The sequence below is a fragment of the Camelus bactrianus genome, chromosome 12 (genome assembly GCF_048773025.1).
Source record: "Camelus bactrianus isolate YW-2024 breed Bactrian camel chromosome 12, ASM4877302v1, whole genome shotgun sequence".
NCBI classification, from domain to species: domain Eukaryota; kingdom Metazoa; phylum Chordata; class Mammalia; order Artiodactyla; family Camelidae; genus Camelus; species Camelus bactrianus.
Window position 1 is genome coordinate 38,857,389 of NC_133550.1, and position 23,679 is coordinate 38,881,067.

At 35.3% G+C, this 23,679-nt stretch overlaps 1 protein-coding gene and 1 long non-coding RNA gene across 3 annotated transcripts in view; one reads left to right on the top strand and one right to left on the bottom strand.

The window, feature by feature from the left end:
- The window catches only part of NTN4 (netrin 4), a 104,192-nt gene that overhangs the window by 68,190 nt on the left and 12,323 nt on the right, over positions 1-23,679 (top strand). The window contains exons 6-8 of one of the 2 annotated variants that reach the window (XM_045522431.2): positions 9,054-9,125; positions 18,929-19,142; positions 19,506-19,621. In XM_045522431.2, the coding sequence (XP_045378387.2) occupies positions 9,054-9,125; positions 18,929-19,142; positions 19,506-19,621 (402 nt within the window). The remainder of the gene's footprint in view (positions 1-9,053; positions 9,126-18,928; positions 19,143-19,505; positions 19,622-23,679) is intronic. The other variant, XM_010962751.3, reaches the window with a different exon arrangement.
- The window catches only part of LOC105075012 (uncharacterized), a 165,447-nt gene that overhangs the window by 64,735 nt on the left and 77,033 nt on the right, over positions 1-23,679 (bottom strand). The gene's annotated exons all lie outside the window — the stretch shown is intronic.

The window sequence follows — 23,679 nt, forward strand, 5'->3', positions numbered from 1 at the left end:
TATTTGTGTATGTATGAGTGTGTGTGTGTATAAATATATATATGTGTGTATTTATGTGCGTGTGTGTTAGATCACACAAGTATGACCAATATTGTGTTGGAGAATGTACAGGGGAGCTCATAGGAGGGGCAATTAACAAGAGTTGATTTTTTTTTTTTTTAACTTAAGACCTGAGACCTGGAGTTTAATAGGAATCAACATAACATGGGTAGGGATAATCTCAGCAGACAGAATAACTGGTGCTAAAAAGGAACAGAAGGAAGAAAGAATATAGCATATTCTAAGAACTCAAAAAATTTCAGAATGGCTATAGAGGCAAAAAAAAAGAGGGAGAGAACAAAAAAGGAGTGTGAGGATGACAGAAGTAGAAAAGATGGGTGGTTGGCTGGAGATGTCCTCATCTTGGACATCTCAGTCTGTGAGATGGAGTAGACTGAACTATCCACAAGTAGTTGATAATCAGTCAATAAGTATCATTTACTATAATTGCGTGGGCCCTACCAAGTTGATATTTATAGGCAATACCCAAGTGTCAGAAGACCAAAGGCACCAAAAACCATTTCAAAGAAAATTCCATCAAGACAACATTAATACATTCCCAAATCCCCCAAAACACTGTAAGGTAATTGTTAACATATTTGTCTGGATTTGTTTCTCGACTCCTTGAATTGTCATGGGACTCTCCTGCACCTGGGGTATTGAAAGACTTGAAGCCAGGAACTACTACTAATAATTCATATTGCTAATAATCACTGCTAGTTAAAAATATTTATTCAATATTTAATGCACCATGTAGGGAAACTGAAAATAACTGGTACCAATTTAGTCCTTTTAGCATAATTTGTAGTAGGTGGATGGATTAGTATGGAAGATCTGTATTTCTTTTTTCCCTTCTCCAGACATGCCCTGATCCTGAGTAGACTGCCCAAGGAAGGCATATCCCCATTCACTTTATAACTGTTCCAGCATATGTCTGGGGCAGAGATGCCTGTGTCCATTTCCCTAGCATGGATTTTCGTACTAGCACCTTCTTCCAAAATATTACTCCGGTTCTTCCCTTCCCTTTTCTGAGCCATAGATAGATCCCACCACTTGTTGGAACATTCAGTTTTTCTCTCTCCCTAAATATTTTCCATAATATATTATTTGATTGGCAATATGTTTGGCAGCATTTTTATTTTTACTTAGTAGTATTTTCATTTTCATATCATTAACTCCTTCCTTAGCAGAGTTACCAAGGCCAATAATAAACTTTATAATAAATAGGTTAATGTACTTAATATTTATTAAGTACCCACAGTGCACCACATTTCACGCTAAGTGCTGATAGAGTTATTGCTATGGCTACAACTTTTCTGTCCACTGGTTCCTGCTTTACTTTTATGAGGAAGGTAGTATCAAGAAAACAAGTGGATATTTCTAAAAATTTAAACTATCTCAGTGTGTGGTTCCATCAACAACATGTAAAATGTTATTCAAAATAACAATTTTATTATATTTATTCTACTGTGCTTACTAAGGCATAAAAGTAACCTGATACTCAGTGTGTGATCCAAAAACCAGCTGCATTGGCATCATCCAGTCGCTCTTTAGCAACTGCAGAACCTCTGATCCCACCCCAGACCTACTGAATAAAAAATGCACTTTACCAAAATTCTCAGGTGACTGCATTAAAGTTTGAGAATGTTGAAGAATACTTTCAACAAGAGTTAAATGCATTTGGCACTTATTTGACAATTAATTTTTAAAAATTAGTTAGCCAGACAGACTATCCTACTATTCCCTTAGCATCCAAATTAACCAAAGTTAGCATCTCTCTTTGTACGCATATAGATTTTTGAAATGAATTACATAGAGATTTACTGAGAAAAAATGGAAATCTGGGAAAATTTGTTTCTATAGTATAGCATTTCAAATTTGATTTCATGGAACACTAACTCCATTAGATACTAATATGGATTAAATAAGGGGAAATTTTTCTACAGCCTTCAAATTCAGAAAACGGTGAATTAATCAAAGGTTTCTTTACTTAAGGATTTCTCAGAGCCTTTATTTTTTTTTCTCAGAGCCTTTAATATGCTAGTATTCATTGTAAAATACCTGTAGAGCTTTGAAGTATGTCTTTCAGATTTAACCAGAGAATGCATTTCTTACAGAGTATCTTGTGGGACCAGTGTTCTGTGGGACCAGTGTTCTACGGAACACACTGGAAATACTGCTACTGTATAGTAGCCAAATCTATATGAAGAGTCACAAAGACGTATCCTAGACAATTTCTTCTGTATGTTTGTTTCTCATTTCCAAGTGCTAAAGCCTACAACTGTATATCTAGGAAATAATAAACCTTACATTTCTATCAGTGAAATAATGACAAACATAGTATTAAATAGGCCTGGGCAATCTACTCTATTGGACTGCCAGCAATGATGAATCAAAACCCTTCTTTCCCTTATTTCCTAGTTTATGTCTTCTCAGGAGTTGAAACTACTTAAAACCTGAAACAGCAGGCCAGACAAAATTTCTGGAAGTATATGAATCATAGCTCAATTTAGCTAAAATTGAGTGTCTTCTCTGTGGCAGGCATTGTGGTAAGCACTAGGTCTGTATACATGAAAAGATCTCCCCTAAAGGACCTTACATTCTAGATGGGGAGAAATTTATAGTAACAGATCATTTCAATACACTGTGGTGATTATGATGATATAATATATATACTGTATATATATATATAATATATATAAAAGCTCATTTAACTTTCACAAAAGCACTTTGAAGTAGGTAATATTATTATCCCCCATTATATGAGGAAAATGCAATGAAAGCAATACACCAAGTGCTTTAAGGGGGGGGGGGTCATGTGAGGGGAATTATGGAGAGACTTCCTTGAAGAGATACCCTTCAATACTTCTTTGGTGGTTGTTTTTAATTTTTCCTCTTAAAGTGATAAAAGACATAGTTTGTCCTACCTTCTAATCAGTGATTGCCTTTGTTCCCTTTAATGAGATGATTTAGAAAAGGGAATAAATTGATATTTTTCTTCCTCACAGAATCTACCATACATTTAATAGAAACTTACCTGGGCACATTAATTCATTCAACAAATATTGGTGACATTATTCTTGGAACTCTGTTCAATTAGGTAGCCAGTTCCCTGCCAAATAAGCCAAGGACTTATTGGCCCCATTGATGTTTTAGGCTATTTTTCCCTCCTGACAAGCACCATGCTAAATACCATGGTCTTTATGAATACACTTTTAGTTAATAGTCATAAATTCATCAAACCTGAATAAGCAAGGCCCTGAACCAAATCTACTAGCCGATAGATTTATCCCCGTGAGCAATGAAATCATCTCTGTTCTCACTTCCTTTTTACTTTAACCTTAACCAGAGTCAACTGTGGGACTCAAACAATCAACTACACATTTTCATAGCCAAGAAATTACTTCTGAGGATTTTAGGGATGTTGTTTGTTTTTTTTTAAGACTAGTGGAGATAGACCATTGAAACTGAATTTATTTATACCACTCAGAAAAAAAAATTTTTTAAGGACAGTGCATTTAAGGTCTGTAAACACAAGGGACAATGTGAATCTCTCCAGCTGAAACTAGGGCTGAGAGCAGAATAAATGGCTAAAATTACAATACAGAAGTAAAATGAGAAATATAATTATCACTGCGTACTGAGGCACTTGGAAGAATACTGTCTCTTTGTTCTAAAAGAGCAGTCTCTTCTAGAGTAACTCACTAGAAATCTTAAATTCACTTATATGCCTTTGGTACCCTGTAATCTAAGTAGATTTTCCTATAGCAGGTACATTAAAAATGTGAGAATAATCCTACTGGACAGTGGCATACTAGCTTTCTAGGTGGGGAAACACCCTGATTTGTAGCATTGGCCAATTTCAAGCTACCAGGTCTTTTTTTTTTTTTTTTTTTTTTAATCAGAAACTCAGACTCAGATAGACTCTAAACCAAAAGTGGAATGATTTCTTTGTGTGAAATCTTGCCTCCACTTTCACATTCTCCTACTCTGATCTCAAGCACTGTTACTACCTAATCATTGGTTCCCAAACCTATTATGTAGATCAGAATCACTTGGGAAAACCTGTTGAAATATGAAATCTCAGAGCCCTGCCCTAGATCTATTGAGTCAGAATCTCAAACAAGGGTGGAGACACAAACCGTATTTTTTTTTTTAAAGCATCATTGGTGATTGTGAGTCAGCCTTTTGGTCTCCAGGCTAGCATTTGAGAACCACTACACATACTATTCCTGTTTCTAGAGTGAACTCTGTTCACTTTCATTCTTGGACGAAAGACTTTGAGCTAATAATTATAAGTTAATCTACTCACTGAATTAGCCATATCTTTGATGGGAAATCCTAAAGGATTACTAAAACTCTGGCTAGACTTGTTTTTCCTGACTCAATGATAGATATAAATGCTGGTAAGCATTCATTCAGTTATCTTCTCCCAGTTAAGAATGTCTAACTCAGAACCTCTGCTTTTCACCAAGAAAATTTCTGTCAGCATTTATTATAGAATGTCTGTTTTTCATGTAACAGTTTCAAAATAAATACCCAGCAATTCCATTCAGAGAACTCCCTCTTATTTATTTAGTATACAGATTTATTTACCATAAATACCTCATACTTTAAAGTGAATTATTTTAATGAGTTTGGAATTTATAATAAAATTAGCTTACTACTACATAGACAATTTACTTTTGCTTCCATATTTACATATTCCAGAACATAGCATTAAACTACTATAAGTATGTTGTGTGTTTTAAAATTATTTAAATAATCATTTAGTCTAATTCTTCATCAAGTCCAATCCCCACTTCCCCATCCTTTTAACACCAAAGTATATGTTAAATTTCAATGGATAGGAAATTGATTAGTTTTATGGAATATTAACAGCTGTTCCATGACACTTTTCTACAGAAAATTTCCCTTACTTTAGTGGGACACTTAGTTTGAAAAAATGCTTTGTAGAACAGAATTGGCTCTTTTTTTAGGGAACAGCCAGTTAGTAACTTTACAATAAACCTATTAACTTTTATGTCAAGACATATTTTTAACTATTGCATAGTCTCTCTCCATATTTAAAGAAAATCAGCAAATGGAAAGGAAAGAAGAATTCATTCCCTGTCAGAGTAAACAACCTCTTGCAAAACTGACACGCCCTTCCTTCCTCCCTGATGGGACAAAATAAATGTAGTCAACTGCCTTTTAGCAGAGAATGAATAAAAATAAACTTGGTCCCTTTGCTCTTAAACCCAATCCAAATGTTTACCAAGATACTGTCTGGTTACTTGGTTACCGTTACCCTAACCAGCCCACTATCTTTGTAAAGGAGTTCTATCATCCATTCAGATTTCTCTTTTTCCTTCTTGTTTTTTTTCTTCTTCTTTTCTTCTTTCTGGTTTAGGTGAAAACTGCTCAACTGATGGAAATACAAGTGCCTCGAGTGGGTGACTATCTTGTTGCAGACTATCTTTCCATCCTTCACATTCTACTCAGACATCACCTTCTCATCATGCTCCCAAGAAGAATACTGTCTCTCTCTGCATATGCTTGTACCTCTATTTAACAATTTTTTCATTCTTTATCTTCAAATTCTTTGAAGTAAAATTTTTAAATTAATTAAATCCAGAATACTGTATCACAGTGACACCTTCCATTTTCCGTTCTTGTGCCTGTAATTGTCCAAGTTCATTCTAGTCCATCTCAGAAAAGAACTGTTCCCTAAGGATCACTGACATTTCTTCCAGTAGTAGCTTAGTGGGATTTTCTCTTTAAAATTATAATTTTAGCAAAGCCACATGAGTTCATCTTATGTCATATAAACAACATAGACATCTTTGTTTTATTTTGGAAGCAACTGTGAATGATTTCAGCATAGAATCAATATGAAGTAACTGTTTTTGAAAAGCAAACTTTAAATAGAACCAGTGACTTGGCAATAAGAGTTGGGAAACTTTAATCTCAGTTTTTAAAAAAGCAGGATATAAAACCAGAAGATTAAGAAGTAAAAGAGATGGATAAAATACATATATCATAATGTAATATTCATATGAGGACTATCCTTTAAAAAGATTAAACATTAAAATACCTAAAAGGAGATATTTTATGAATTGATGAATAATAAAGGTTAGTCAAATTTGGGAGCAGAAGTGTAAAAAGTCATGAAATTCTCTAAAATGTCTCCAGAACAAAAAGTGTAATTCACTGAATAAACAGGTAACATGCCATTCTGCACTTAATGAGGACAAGCATTAAATAGTCAAGCAACTAATTATAAAATATCAAAACTCTCAGAAAGTCTAAACAAAATTAGGTGGGTTATAAAGGAGAGAGCTAGCATTTGTTGAGGGGCTTCTATAGGCCAGACACTGTGCTGGGCAGTTTATATAAGTTATCTCATTTAGCAATCTTTATGAGTTAGGTGGTGTCTTTGTATTTTACAAATGAGGACACCAAGGCTTAAATTGCTTATATAATTTGTCCAAGTTCATACAGCTGGTCAGAGGCTGGGATTCGAACCCAGGTTTGTCTGACCCCAAGACTTTGATCCAAAGACCTATAAAGATCCAAACAATTTGATTCCACACTGTGACCTAGTTGATGAAAACAAAATGAGTAAAAGAGCACAAATAATCAGAAATTTTATATGTATATTTTATATAAAAACAACCAAAAATAATTTTTAAAGGACCTAGACTTTTTAGATCATGGCATTTGGTTTTGAGTAATTTAAGGCATTTGCCTACTGATAACTAGCCATGTGAAGTTTGAAACTAAAGAACTGCATTTATCTTAAGGAATCGTAGTATAAGAAAAGTGGAGGTAAATGGAGAGTGTTTCAGATAGATAAACAGAACAATCAGGAAAAGAGAGAATCTAATGAATAAATATGAAAGAGGATAAATATTCTCAGATCAACTAGGAGACTGCTCAGGGAGAATACAACTTTCTACACATACTCAACAGGTATAAGGGGACATAGGGAGTGGCAAAGAATAATTTAACATTCCTAGAACAAAGAGTCATAATTAGATATAATTGGAGGAAAGGAATTGAAAATTGATTAATGAGAAAAAAAATTTGCTGCCAGTGAGAGGCATTTATGGGTGGGGAATGTCCCACGGAGTTAGAATACAGAACTTTTATTACAAATAATAAATAATAATACTCAATTGAGTGAAGCATTGAAGGCAGGAAATAGTCTTGCACTCATGTAGGGAACAGTCTTGCACTAGGAAGATCCAGAATATTCTGTTCTGTTTGACCATTTCAGTTTTCTGTGCATTTGTTGTGTTTGTTTATTTGTTCTATTTGTTCCTTTTTTTTTTTTTTTTTAGTTTAATTAGGACTTTTATTCTTTTTCTTTTAAGGAATCTGGAATTTTATTTTTATTTTTATTTATTTATTTATTATTGAGTTATAGTCATTTTACAAAGTTGTGTCAAATTCCAGTGTAGAGCACAATTTCTCAGCCACACATGAACATATACACATTCATTGTCACATTTTTCTTTTGCTGTGAGCCACAACAAGATCCTGTATATATTTCCCTGTGCTACACAGCACAATCCCGTCCATCTATTCTACATTTTGAAATCCCAGTCTGTCCCTTTCCACCCCCCGCCCCCCTATTTGTTCTATTTGTTTCTTAGTGTTGCAGTGTTGTGGTACTAGGATACTGAAATAAATAAAATGATCCTTTTAGGAGGTTCATCAAAATATAAAATCATTTCCTGGTTGTCACTCATTGAGAGGCACATTTATTCAACAGAGATTAAGTCCTGAAAATGGGTCAGGCGTGTCCTAGGTTTTGGGGATACAGTAATGAAAAGGCTCTCCTACCTTCTAAGCCTTCACAATGTGCTATAGAGACAGCAGTGAGGTGAAAAATCATAAAGAGATTACACTTGAGGCCAGAACACTATCAATCATTAAGAGATATTTATTAAGCGACTATAATTAACCCATTTTTTTTAAACTCAGCACAGATTTACTCAGTGCCTACCACGTGGTGGGCCTATCCTACTCACGATATATACAACAAAACAGAAGTCCCTAACCCCATGGGAACAGGCTATAAATAAATTTATCCAAGTAAATATGTAATTAAAAACTGTATTAAGTATTAAGAAGAAAAGGGTACCATGACAGATTATAGCAGGGTCTAGCTCATTGGTTCAATGGAGATAAAAATGGAGTCAATAGGGGTTCTTTCCCCAAAGGAAAAAGGAGCTAGAGGTTCTTCAGTTCCTGATTAAGTGCCTAGGTGGATGGTGCCTGAGTGGACTGGGAACATAGAAGGCTGTCTTAAACAAAGAGATAATGGAGCATAATATCACCAAATTCTCCCAAGTAAAATATAGTGTCCAAAATTATACCAAAAAGTTTTCTCATAATAAAATTTTTCTGTACACTCAAAAGTACTTTCTTCAGTTTTAAATGAAGTGGCAACTCAGGAATATAAAATTGGCTATTTGGCTGTCTAAGATCTCTTAGATACACCCAGGACTAAATAGTAACTGGCTTAGTTACAACTAGTAAACAGGAAAGGAATGATAAAGAAATCAAATTGAGGGTCTGAGCAGTGGTCACATAGTAAAGCATTAAAAATAACAGGCATGACTTTGGTATTTATTTGCATTACTCATTTAAAACTTTATAGAAGACAGATAGGAAATACCTAATATTTATTTTTTAAAAGCATTCAATAGAGGCAGGAATGACTAGATTGCAAGCATAAATTGATCTCTTTCTTTTGTGTGGGATGTACAACTAAGAAGACATTGTATTTCAGTAACTGAAAGGCACATCTTAATTTAGATTATTTTCTTATTAAATTTATTCTAGTGTAATTTTTAAATTAACATATACTTTGAATATTGTGGAACTAGCTATATTTGAACACAATGTATATAACATTTAAAGGATGCAAAGAAAAATGCTCCTTAGGAGAGTAAAGAGGTAAGTCAAATTGTCTTTGACAGAGTAAAGTGCATTTACAATTTTTTCCTTTATTTTTTTTATAGCTATTCATCCACTAGCCAAAAAAAAAAAGAAGTTGATAGTAGAAGGAAAGGATAAAACAGTACCCAAAAAAGGTAGAAGACTTCATTTTATCTAACATTTAATTTCACACTTAATATAGTAATAACAGTTCATACTGTCTCCTTTCTGTTTGAAGCTGCATCTCAAAGTCATCTCCCTTTCCTTCTAAGAAATTTGGCAGAAAACTGGGCAGCTTTCGAAATGGCTTTGATATTAAAAATTCCCCATCAGAAATTCTGTAGAGTCTCGGCCTTTTCAGGAGAAAACAATGTTGGGAGGCTGGGAGGCACTGCTGAAGGAGTGGCCACTGAGCCCTGGTGAAAGGGCTCAATAGCAGCTTCTTTCCCAGTGGAGAGCCTTGAACTTTGAGTTCTGTTTTTAGAAAAGCTAAATCAGGAACAGACACTTTCAGGATATTTTGCTCCCAGTGTAGCTTTTACTAACTAAATAGCAAATGCTAGAGCCATCAGGTGATAATAAGGAGTCCTGGCAATTTAGAAAATGTGAGACACTGAAATCAGCAGGTTGTTCCTACCCCACGCTTGGCATCGTGGATTACTCTCTGAGTGAAAGATGTGCAGACTCCTAGAGCATTAATGAAGGTAAGAATAAAGATGAAAAGACAGCAGTGGTTTCCTGTGACTCCACCACCAAAGACTTTAGCAACCCCATCAAGATAAAGGAAGCCATAACTCTTCCATTATGTTCCTGGCCATTTTGTACCCATATTCACATACCTATTATGTTCAAGTGGATTGACAGCTGTGACTCTTATCCTGCATTACATTGCAGGGTACCTCCCTATAAGCAGCAGGACCATAGATAACACCCTACTTTTTCTCAACATACTTTGATCCACAAAATGAGAGTAATAGCTGATTAATTTTCTTAACCAAATAAAGGAACAAGAGAGTAACCCAATTCTATAGGACTTAGGTTAGTCAGGAAAGCCGTTTGCCACCAAATTTCTCCCAGATGCAGAGCAAGGAATTTCATCCTATTCTGAAAGCCAGTCAGATCAATTAATTTCCCTTAAAAATAACCTATATTTGCAATGAGGCAGCTGTTATTCTTTCTTCTATGTTTCCATGCACCTTGGACTATCTTTGTTCTAACATTTACTGCCTCGTAATTTTCATTTGCATGTCTTTCTTTCCTCCGTGAAGAGATATGACTCTGCATTTGTCTTTGTATCTTCAGCCCCTAGTATGGTTCATGTTAACCCTAGAGTTCAAGAACTCTTTGGTGAAGCTGTGATGAATGAATGAATGAATGAATGAATGAATGAATGATGGACATTTAAAAACTAATATGTTTCAACCAGATAATAATAATGGTTATTATCTGAGCATTTGGTGCCACTAAATTGTGAAACATTGCTACATGCATACATTATCTCATTTAATTCTCTCACAAAAAAACCCCATGGCATAGGTATTATTGCTCTTCCTTCATTGATGAGAAAATTGAGATTTGAGAGTGTTAATTTCACAGAGTCATATAAGGAGTAAGCCTCATTATCAAGAATTTGAACTCTCCTAGTCTGACTCCTAAGTTTGTACCTTATCAACTCAGTTATATTGCCTTTGTTTTATTTTATGTCTTCCTAAGAGATATTACAGGTGATTTCCAAACAGCTGTATTTATTGTCAGCCTTTGTGATTGAAACAATTATTAGTTTCAGAACCTCACAGATACACAGGTTTATTTAAAAACATGTTCTATTGTTTCATTAACAGTTATGTTTCCTGGGAGAAAAGCAGCCTCATATCCTAAATCCTTTCTGTAAATACCTTATGGGGGGACAGTACTTCACATAATAGATATAATGCCACAAACGTGTATCTCTAAATAAAATTTTACAACATTCAGCAATTATCTAAATTTATCATTTGAAGGAAAACTGTTGTAAAATCTTTTGTAGAGTACCCATTTCCTCTATCCCATCTTTTCTGAAAGTTTTGTATTACTATGTCAGGTTTTCTTGTAACAGGACATACCGGTACAGAACATACTACTTAAAATAAGTTGTTTTAATTATTTTAAAAATCTTGTGACAATATTTAGGAATTAAAATGACAATTTTAGTAATTTTATTTTGCCAATATGGTCATGGGAGAGCAGCCTAGGGCAAATTTTCTTTTAGAGGGTAGTTCTAATAATTACTCCAGTAATGAATGATTTGCTACCCAGACAGGCCATGTAGCTTCTAAATATTTCTGGCTACCACCCAAAACACCATCTTGGCTGTCAAGAACAATCACCACAGCTGAATACACCAAAAATTATAATGAAAAAAATAATTAAGTTAAGAATAATAGTATATGATATTAGTTCAATCTTTACTATTAGGTTTTATGCTTAACAAGAGGAAGACAAAGCTGAAGTCAAGGATTTATGTCACTTCAGTTGGGTTCTAACTTTGACATTCATCATAATGAATGCATAAAAATTAAGTGCTTGGGTTGCATTTTAGAATCAACAACTAGTAAGAAACATATGTTGGAGAATCAGAACCTGAACTAGAATCTAAGAAGAACCTTTTTTCCCCCAAGTAAGAAGAAAATATATTTGCATTTTGGAAGAAAATAAGAAATGTGGATTACGTGTGTCAAATATTCCCTGCTATACAAACTTCAGAAGATAGGTATGCAAGGCAAGCCTCAGTGTGCAGTCTGAAAAAAATATGCCATGAAAGGTGTCAGGGCCTTCTGCCTGGAGCTAGTTCTGCATAGTTTCCAAATGGTATTTTTATCTTGTAATTATGTGAAAAGTCACATTGACAGAAATCCACTAGCACATGTGACAGAATTACATTCTTCTCTGGCCATTCCTGAAATAATGTGTGAGTTTTAAAATATATGACAGTACAGAGAGGTCAAATCCTAGAAAGGACTCCATTTTCTACTAGAGCAAAAGATAATGGTGGTGGTGGTGGAATACCATATAATAAAATAGATGGGAGCCTTACATTGTCTTTCTTCTGGCTCCCCTATCTGCTGTAAAAAACCAAGTTGACTTAACTGAGTGATACAGTAACTATTGGTTTAGTCACCTCAAAATGATGAAATGTTTATATTAGATTATGAGATTTAATTTAAAGTCTTCACAAAGCATTTTTTAACAAAGCATTTTGATACATATATGTTACATATTATATAATCTCTCCAAATTATTTATTAGTCAAAAACAAATGACAAATCAAAAGTGCTTTTCTATCTCAAGAGAAAATGTCTGATGTTTTCATAATGAAATCCAACCAAAAGAAAAAAATCAGAGGGATTTAATGCAATCACCATAACTCTATGAACTGAAATAAAGCTGGTCTCCTGAGAAACTCAATGGTTAGAGGCAAAATCTTTACTTCTTTCCTTGAGTTAGGTAAGTTTTTTAAAAGCTTGTAATAATTATTCTTCTAAATTATAGATCTCTTTAAGAGCCAAGACTATCTTATTAAAATTGATCCCCAGGAGTTTGCACAGTATTTAGCACATAGCAGATACACATTAAATGTCTGTTGAGTAGGTGAATGGATAAATAAATGCTGCTTAGACAAAACACCCACACCATTATCCTTTCAAACAACATCCATTATGGTGTTTTTCTCCACTGCCCTTTGTAAATAGCTTTTTCATCACTGCCTTTTAATTCAATGAAACAGTCTTTTTAGCAGCCATAATCTTCTATTTGCTAATTGCTTTTTAAGTGCTAGGGACACTGTGTGTGTCTCATTTAATACTCAATACAACCTGGTAAAGTAGAAATGTAGGACTCATAAAGGTAAAAATTTAGCTAAGAAGTCTGCCTCCATTAAACACTTCAGGGGATAGGTGAGTGAGATCCATGTACACCTTCAAGGAATTTACAGACTGGTTTCACAGAGCAAAGTAAAACATCTGAAATGCAAAGTAGAAGTGATCAGAGCTATAAGAAGAGAAACATTATTTTTAAACCACTAGAGGGTTTCAAATAAAGGATGAATCATGTTCAACTGAGTTGGAATAAGAAATGACTTATAAAAGAAGGTAAACTTGTCCCTTAGATGGGTAACTGGAATGGCTGCCTTGGGCTTCATACTTGGTGAGGTGGGAGAGGGTGGAAGAGAGAAGCATGCTGCATCTCACTCTTTCGTGAATAGCAGTACGTTTCAATGTCAGAATTTCTATCTTTACAAGAAAGATGCAAACAGATCTCCTACCTTGAGAACTTACACTACTCCAAATTGTTGAATCTCTTTGACCCTAACTCTACACCTTCCAGAGACAAACCTTAGGGCTGACACTTGAATAGATCTTAAAGGACATGTAGCATTTTGAAAGACAGATTTAGGAGGAAAGAGTTCCCTATTGAAATTAATAAAGGTACAGAAACAGGAAAGATTGGGGTTCCACTTAATTAGAATAAAGGCCATCTGCAAGAATTCATCTTACTCAATTAGAATAAGGGCTATAGGCAAGTGCAGGGTTATAGGCAACTAGAGAGGAAAGACTAAATGTAGCCTAGGGCCATACTGTAAAGGCCCTTAAATATTTGACTAAGGGGTAACTGTGTTTTGTAAACTACAAATGCTTCACAAACATTAGAGTTATTAACTAACACATATTGGTTGAGTGAACAAATAAATGAGATTCTTCCTAAAAAGATAATTCATACCTTTTGTTTAAAAAGAAAAATAAGCAACATTCCATGCTCTTATTTATTGTTGTGGTTCTCAACCAAGGAGAGCATAAGATGGGAGAGAAAGGGTGTGTGTCACAGAGATAAGATGTAAGGAACTTATGCAAATTTTTCACATTTCTCCTGGTTTGAGAACCACTGTTTTAGTGATTATAGATTTAAAAAAAGAGATACAGAGTACTAAGCAGAGTAGTACACCATCAGTACCTGCATTTCTTCAGCTCCTGTTCTCTCTCACAAGTCACCAATGTCCTCCTGTTAGACATTATTACTTGCCTGTTATCAATTAAAAAAAAACTGTATTTGTGACTCCAACCTTCCTCCTATGCTTCAGATTATTATTTCTGGTTGCCTATTATAACTTACTAGTGTATCCTTCAGGCATCTCAAACTTAATATGTCTAACCCTGAACTCATTTTCTTCTCCCTCCCTTGCCTATCTCCACCCCTACATGGATCTACCTGCCCCAAACTACTCTAGCCCTGTATTCTAAATCTTTGCGAGTAATGTCACTAGCTATTCACTTTCATAAACTAGAAATCTTAAAATCTTCCTCAATTTCTGTTTGTCCCTCAACAATGCATTCTACCTACTCACCCAGATGGTCTCCAAATCCTATCAATCCAATCTAAAAAAAAAAAAAACAAAAGTTTTTCACATCCAACTTTTTCTCCCATTCCTACATCTATTGTCTTGGTCCAATTCCTTGTTCTCTGTTGTTTCTTTGGTTTTCTTGCCATCAGTCTCTTCCTACTCTAGTCTATTTCACACACTACCACCAAAGTAACATTCAAAATTAAATTATAACCATGTCATAATTCTGTTTTTTTAATGTTTTACTTCTTATGATTCTTTATACCCATAAGATAAAATTCAACTTCTTGGTTAGGCCTGTCCACAATCAGCTCCAAACCAAACACTACAGCTTTTTTTCTACCTCATCAGCTTCAACTGGTTTCCACTCAATGTACACTCTAGACACACTAAACTTCTCATTCCCCAAATAGGCCATGCCCTTTCACATATGATCCCCACAGCCTTCAGGTCAAATCCATAAGTGCTTATTTGGGCATCTACTATGTACCAGACACTGGGAGCCTAGGAAACAAAAATAAGAAGATAAAGATCCTTCTGTCAGTGACTTCAGAGTCTAGTAATAAGAGAGACAGGCACATAAACAAATAATAATGATGTACTGTGATACACACAAAACAGAAATATATACAAAGAACAGAGGCAGCATAGAGGATAGAGTAGTTAACTGGAGGGTGTGGGACAAGGAAGCATATAAAAGTAAAGGCAATGCAGGCACAGCCAGGGGCACCGATGCATGAGAGAGCTTCACATTTTCAGGAAGCAGGAAGAGCTTCCACATATAATGCAGAAACATAAAATGCAATGGAGAGGAACTGTACACTTAAAATGGTTAAGATGTTTAAGTCTTTCAGCTATTTTGAGTTTATTTTTGTGTATGGTGTGAATTTATGGTGAAAAAGCACATGAAAACAAATACATGTATATTCATGTATGACTGAAGCATTGTGCTGTACACCAGAAATTGAAACAACATTGTAAACTGACTATACTTCAATTAAAAATATATATTTAAAAAATGGTTAGGATGGTAAATTTTATGGTATGTGTTTTTTTTACCACAATTACATTTTTTTAAAATTATTTAAAAGGAATTCAATTGGCAAATAAAGTTAAAAAAAAAAAAAAAGGGAGGAGGGGAGGGTATAGCTCAAGTGGTAGAGCACATACTTAGCATACACAAGGTCCTGGGTTCAATCCCCAGTACCTCCTAAAAAATTACCTCCCCCCACCAAAAATAAATAAATAAATAAAATTTAAAAAAAAAGAAATTCAATGGGGAGAGTATCTAAAGACAGGCTAGAATAAGCAACTGCATATCTTCCCCTTCTTTTCAACTTGTAAACTCCTACTCATCTTTCAGGATAAGCTCTGTGGGTGAAGAACTTTGTGAAGTACTATCGTATTCAGTATTTGTAGGATTGAGTGTTGTGACTGTGGTCTTAGCAAGAAGCATCTCACTGCATTTGACTGTGAGCATAATTAGCAGTTGGCGTTCAGTGTGGGAAGGATTTTGATTGATTTGCTGGGCTGAGTTTTAGGCATTGTGGACATGGACAACATACATCATTGAGTTCATCCATCTTGTATAGCTATTTTTATATGTACCTAATATTTCAGCAATATTAATGTCCAGTGTACATCATGGCCTCTGAATAAGTAAGAAAGCAATTCCTTGATGAAGATGAGATTTAAAGGAGGAAAAAGAATACCAGATCAAAAAAGCATTTCCTGAAGGGTCCAGGAACACTAATTCTTGGAGAAATTAGTAGGATTGGGAGCAAAAAGTGAGTAGCCAAGTGAAATAAATTTGGGAAATACAGAAATAAGGCATGTGCAGATTGTCCTTATTTTACAGCTCATCAGAATGACCCCTCCTTTGTGAATCCTATGTGATTCCATCAGCCTGTGCTCTCTTCCTCTGTGCTCTTATAAACCTCTAATAGAGTACTTATCACGGTATATGGAAATTTTTTGTTTATTTCTCTGTTTCCCTCACAAGCTATGAGTTCCTCATGAACTGACACCATAATTTATGCAAGCAGACACCTTACACCTCTACAAGAATTAGCTATTGAATTCATTAGTTAATTCACTATTAATTAACCATGTGCCAGACACTACAATAAGTGCTTTACATACATGGTCTCCTTTCATCCTTACAACAACTGTAGGAGGCTGGATATTACTCTCTTTTCCATTTTAGAAACAACAAGACTGTGATAATGAGAGGCTGGGTATCTTGCCAAATGTCACACAGTTAGTAAATGATCCGAAGCCAGACTGAAATCAAATGAAGCTTTTAATGACAAATAAAGTAATTAATAAAATCAGTTTCCAGGGGGATAAAGGAGGGAGTGGGACCTAAAATGTTAGTTGAGAAGACTCCACAGGTAGAGTCAGCTTGGTAAGTGTCAGACTCTGTGCTATGCACGTTGCTGAAATAATTTCATTTACAATAGTTTCATCCTCATGAAGTCTTCATGAGATGTAAATACCCAAATTGAGAAACTGATGTTCAGAAAAGTTAAATTTCTTGCTCAAGATCACAGAGCTTGTGAGAGCCAAGGCCATAAACCAAGATCAAATCCAGCTTTCTCATTTGATTCTCATAAAGAAGAATGGAAAGATAAAGATAGAGATTTTTGAGGTAGAGAAAAGATTATCCAGAGGACCTTATCAGTGAATTAGAATCTTCAGACCAAGTGGTTAGAGTGAATTAAAAAACCTGAAGAAATTTTGGGACAGCCACTGTAAGGAATTTTTTTTTAAGGCCAGGTAAAATTGAATAAATAGGGTTAATGAGTATCAGGTAGGAGACCCAGCTGAGGACCCAGCTGAAGTTAGGTTACACAAATTTGTGATATACCCAAAAAGCACTTTGTTTTTTTTACTTTGTTCAGCTATTTTTGCTATTCCAGGAACAAAGAAAGTGTTGGGGATTGTCAAACTGTGAGTGGTAGGCGATTGCAGGACCTGGGAGAGGGTTGAGGGGAAGGACTCAATTAATAGAAAAGACATGCAGAAATGGCTGACTATAGATTCTAATCTGAGCAACTGTCTTAGCCCATACAGGCTGCTCCAACAAAATACCATAGACCGGGTGACTTAAACAGCAAACACTTATTTCTCACAGTTCTGGAGGCTGGAAGTCTAAGATAAGTACCAGCATCGTTCGGGTCTGGTAGAGCTCTCTTCCGGGTTGCAGCCTGCCAACTTCTGTTGTTGCCTAACATCCTTCACAAAGAAGAGAGCTCTGCACTCTTCATCCCCTCATGATGACACCAATCTCATCTCCTCCAGACTGTATCCAAACTTCCCAAAGGACCCACCTCTAAACACCATCACATTGAGGATTAGGCTTCAACATACACATTGTGGGGGACACAAACATTCAGTCCACAGCACTATGCAAATGAAATCAAGCTTTCTTCCTGTACCAAACCTGAACTCTCTTAGTTGTACAGGACTAGAGAAACTACCAATCGTTTTATCTGGTGTCACTATCAATTCACGACTACTAACCTCAAAAGGTGGCCTCCATGTGGCCTGACGATTATACTTCTTCCACTCCCACTCTTCACCTCTCTCACCTGATGACCTCACTTTCTATTTCATCCAGAAAATATAAGCAATCAGAAGAAAAATCCCACCAGCTCCTACCACTGCTTTTATCCACTTCCCTGTGTCTCTGTCCACATGCTCTAGCTTCCATCCTGTTACTATGAACTAATCACCCTCCTACCCAAGGCCAACACCTCCTCTTCTACACCAGATCCCATCCTTTCTTCCTTACTCACGTATCCCTTTAAAAATTCTCCCATCTCTCTTTTAGTCATTAATTTTTCTCTTTCTACTGGATCATTTCCATTAACATAAAATATTGAACATGCTGTAATAGATCCCATCTTAAAACAGACAAGACAAAGACTCAAACCTTCACTTCAGGTCATCTCCCTATTCAGTTTTAGCTACCACCACACTTCTGTGCCCTTACAGAAAAGCTCCTCAACAGAGCTATCTGTTCTCATGCTCAGATCCTCTCCTCTCACTCTCTCCTGAGTTTTCTTCAGTGAGGTTCGCCACTCACTATTACACTGAAAGTATTCCTGCCAAGGACATCAATAACCTTCATGTTGTCAAGTGCAATAGTTCATCCTATTCCTCATCTTCTTGGACCTATCAGCATTTAACATAGTTGATGTTGTCCACCTCCTTGAAATTTTCGTTATTTGGCTTCCAGAACACCACACACTCATGATTTGTTTCCTTCCTCACTAACTGCTCCTTCTTTTTTTTCTTTGCTGATTCATTCTCATCACCCCAAACAAAAGCCATTCATATTTAATGCCTTTAATTTTAAAATAAAGTATGTGGTTCATTTGCAGCAGATGTGCTTTTCTAATGATATCTTCTTATCTCTAATTTAATTAGGTTTTATTCTCTGAGCATACAACTAGTGGGTACAGGAGGAGCCTCAGAGATATGCTCTGTGGTGAAGGAAAGCCAGTGTGGGATTGCTGGGCTTAATCTCCACAGATAGTCTAGTCACTCATCAGTCCTTGTGTGTCTTCTCTGTTGTAGTGTGTTCCTGTCATCCAGTTGGATCAGCTGTCCTTCCTTTCAGCTCAGTGACCTTCTGTGAGCCCAGCAATGGTGACTGCCCTTGCAAGCCTGGGGTGGCAGGGCCACACTGTGACAGGTGTATGGTGGGATACTGGGGCTTCGGAGACTACGGCTGCAGGCCCTGTGACTGTGCGGGGAGCTGCGACCCTCTCACAGGAGACTGCATTAGCAGGTGAATGTGCATGGTTCTTGCTCCTATCTATGTGTCTTTCAGATTCTTTTGAAGATCTGGTAGTGATTTGCAAAACCTTGAATGCCACTAGTGGAGCAAAGATGTATCTACACATCTCTTCAAAGAATTTTTGTCAAATTGCAGGGTCAAGTGATTTGTTCTTGCAAGATTCTAGAGATGGTCTGGCTCATTCTGCAAAATAAATGATTCTTTTTAACAGTAGGCCCTTACAACACTCTTTATTTCTGAAAAGTGAAAGAATTGGAATGTAGCTGATAAGGCTTAAATCTCTATAAGTATATTCATTTCATTCAAGTTCTAAGAAATCCTTAATAAGTTTTTTATCATTTTCTATTTTATTAGCAACACAGACATAGACTGGTATCATGAAATTCCTGACTTCCATTCCATGCACAATAAGAGTGAACCAACCTGGGAGTGGGAGGATGAGCAAGGATTTTCGGCACTTCGACATTCAGGTGAGATGATAGAACCGGGTATCGTATTTCCACTGTCTGGTCTTCAGTAATGGTGATTCACAACAAACCAGAGAACAGATTTTGGATCTTATAAGAACTCTTTAGTTCTGAGGTTAACAAAGTAGTGATTCCCCATAAGTATAAAACTGTTAAATATAGCTAAAAGAGTATTTTAATAAGCTTTTGTTTATTTTCTGATCGTTAGAGTAACATATAATTAGTATAGAAAATTTGGAAAATGCAAAACATCACAGTTAAAAATATACCCAAATCTCGTTGTTTCCACTCTTAATACTTTGGTGTGTTTCCCTGTCTCTAAAGCATAATGTTTTACACAGATGAGAGCTAACTCTATGGGAATGTACAGATCCATTTAAAGGAAAAATATTCTTACAGACCTAGTGTAACTCAATATGTACAATGCAAAATTTAGCTGTGAACACCTTATATTTAGCTTTTTTACACTAGAAAACAAAAATAATTTTACAAACTAAATATAAGTAAAAAAACTAGTAAAATTCAAATTAATAATATTAATTGAATATAAAAAATTATTTTTACTGAAGCCAAAACACTGTTTACTACATAAATATGGTTCTTTGAGGTTACCTGGTCTATAGTACAATTTCTTCTGATTCAGTTTTCCTATGATATTTCTCTGTTTCATCATTTGAGGAGAATGCTGTGATATTGGTGTGGATACATAATTTCTATGTTCAGCCTTCCTCTATTCTTCTCTCACAGAAAATCAAGTAGTTTTATTTAGCACCAGCTTACTCTTAGCATAAACACAAATGTGGGCATGAAATCTTAGTGTCAGCATTTGGTTGTAAAATCCTCACCAAATCATCCAAGTTAAACTTATAGTAAGTTTTAAAATATTCCTTATTATTAAACATTACAAATGCCAAAAATATGATATGGACACCCATATCATATGTTCTAATGTTATCAAATCTTATGTTTCAAATCTTGGGTTTTGCCATAATTGTCTCATATTTTCATTTAATTTATAAGATGTTACAGATACATTTGAAGCCCCTGGTATACCAGTCTACAAACTCACTAGCCTCCCTTACTCCACAGAATAACCACTAACCTGAATTTTGGTGTTCATCATTCATTTTCATATTTTTACTATTTTACTATATATATACTAAAGAGTTTATAATTTATATATTTACAGAATGTTTTAAGTTTTTTTTTAATTTTTAGTGGGGGGAGGTAATTAGGCTTTTTAGAGGAGGTACTGGGGATTGAACCCAGGACCTTGTGTATGCTGAGAATGTGCTCTACCACTTGAGCTATACCCTCCCCCTTATATAATGTTTTTAAAATCTCATGCACATGATAACTTACCTACCTTTTTAAAATTTTTTGACTTAAATATGTACTTTTTTTTACATTTATCCATTTTATTATAGAATATGAGATTTCTTATTCTCACATTGTTTGCCATTTAGGTTATTTCCAATCTCCAATTTTCCACTATTATATATAATGCTACCATGAATGTTGTCTTACATGTGACTTTGTATACCTGAGGAGTTTCACTAGAGCAGGGGCTGGCAAACTGCGGCCTCAGGCCAAATGTGGCCTGCCATCTGTTTTTCTGTAGGCTACAAACTACCTGTTCTAAGGTTTAAATGGTTACACTTTAAATGTTTATATAGATACCTACATAAAATCTTTAATTTTGCCCCTTGGCCCACAAAGCCTAAAATATTTACCATCTGTTTCTTTTAAAACAATGTTTGCTGACCCTTGTTCTAGGGCACAACCTGCTGTGACCTACTGTTGGGTCACAAGTGTTCTTATTGTCAAATTTACCACTTATTACCAAATAGCTCTCTCATGTGGTTGTAGAAATTTGCATTTCATCAGCAAAAAATGGCATCCTGTTGCTCTACATCCTCACTAATACTTTGTGTTTACTTAACAAATGTTTATATAGCACATACAAGGGGCCAAGCACTATTTTAACTTACTAACTCAGGCACAGTTTAACTTATTTACTATCTATTGGACTTCTAAAATTAATGTCATCAAACCTCGAATTTTTTGCCAATCTGATGGATATGAAATGAGATCTTGCCATTTTTAAGTTGCATTTTCCTAATTAGTAATTTTTTACGGTTTCTTGGCCATTCAGGTTTCCTTTTCTGTGAATTTCCTATTTAATTTTCTTACTAATTTGTAGGAGTTCTTTATGAATTCATTCATTTAACAAATATTTATTGAGTACCCATACTATGTGCCAGTGCTGTAAATCTAGTAATTGAACAGACAAAAATCCCAGCCTCCAAAGAGCTTACATTCATACACAGGAAGACAGTTAAGAAACAAGTGAAGTATTTAATGATGTTTAGTATAATGGAGAAATAAAGCAGAGGATAACAAGTGCTTGAGTCGGACATACTTTTAAATGGGGTGATAAGAAAAGTCCTATGAAAGGATTTTTGAGAAAAAACTCTGAAGATGGTAAGGGAGTGAGCAATACAGCTAACAGAGGAGAATTTAGGCAGAAGATACAGCAAGTGCAATAGCCCTGTGGTGAGACTAGGCCTGGCTTATTCAGGAAACAGCAAGGCCAGAGTGGCTGGAACAGAGTAAGAAACCATAATTTAATACATTCTCACCGAGAACTTATGGATCTTTCAAGAATCAAGAACTCAAATTTGAGGAACACTGGTATTGCAGTTCTGTATCATGGTTTCTTCACTTAATCTTATGATCATTTTCCTAATGGTTTCAGTTAAATTTGCAACAGGAAAAGAGGTGGGAAAGATAAGGTAATATGGAGTTGTTGTATTTATCTTTTTAGCATTTGAAAAAGAAAACTCTTTCCCATTAATTTTGTGCCTTAATGCTACAGAGTCTGAATTCTACGATGTTAACTTTTATAACCACTTTTGAAAGATTTCTTCTATTTTTCTAACACAACAGTTTTCAGAATTCTCTAACTTTGTCTGCAAAGCCAAATCGGTAAAAAAGCAAAGTTCTAGTACCATAGAACTTTCATTAAGCCAATCATCATGTTTGTAGGGAGCTGACAGCACACCAATGAAGAACATAACGTGCTGCCATCAGTCCTACTCCAGCCTCTCACATCCATGACAGCTGTTAGATCTATCGTGTCCCCAGAGAGTCTCTGAAAATCATCTGGATGAGCTCTGGACTGAGGAAGACGTTATTCAGTTTCCTGCTAAACAGCAATATTCCAATTGGGTATAGATTAGTACCCCTGGGCACTTTCTTCAACAAAAAAAGTGATAATCTGTTTTCTAAGCACTGTGGTTCATTTTCAAATCTATGTACCTACCTACCTATTTACCTGCCATAAGTTTCCATAACTAGAAAATGCACTATACCAAGACACTCTTAATTTCTACCACTTCTTGTGGGGTAGAGAACATCAGATGTAAAATTTCACTTCCTCTACAACAAAACCGGCTTCAGCTATTACCACAGAATTGTAAACAATGCTTCTCTCTCTCTTTTTTTTTTTTTTGAAATATTCTAATAACCCAGTAAAACTAAACAGATTTTCATCCCCTTCCAGATTTCTTTTAAGAAAACACATCTGGGCTGAAGCCTAATCAACAAAGATTTATTCAAAAGCAAATTTTAATGACTGATTTCTTAACATATGAAAAGGGAGTATTGGAAAGCAGCCAAGGAAAGATCTTCAAATAACAGACCTATTCATGTTCTCATAGACTGAAGGACTAAAGAGAAGAACATCATGTTGAGGAATAAGATCTGCCATTTGGAGTTCCATTAAGCTTTTTTTTAATTAAAGTTTAGTCGGTTTACAATGTTGTGTTATTTTCTGGTGTACAGCATAGTGATTCGGTTACATATATATACATATATATATTCCTTTTCATATTCTTTTTCATTATAGGCTATTACAAGGTATTGAATATAATTCCCTGTACTATACAGTGGGGGACCTTGTTGTTTATCTATAATAAAATCTGCAAATTCCAAACATTAGGTTTCATACCATGGTAGTTACCATACTCTCCTGCTTTGGTGGAATCATGAAAGGCTGC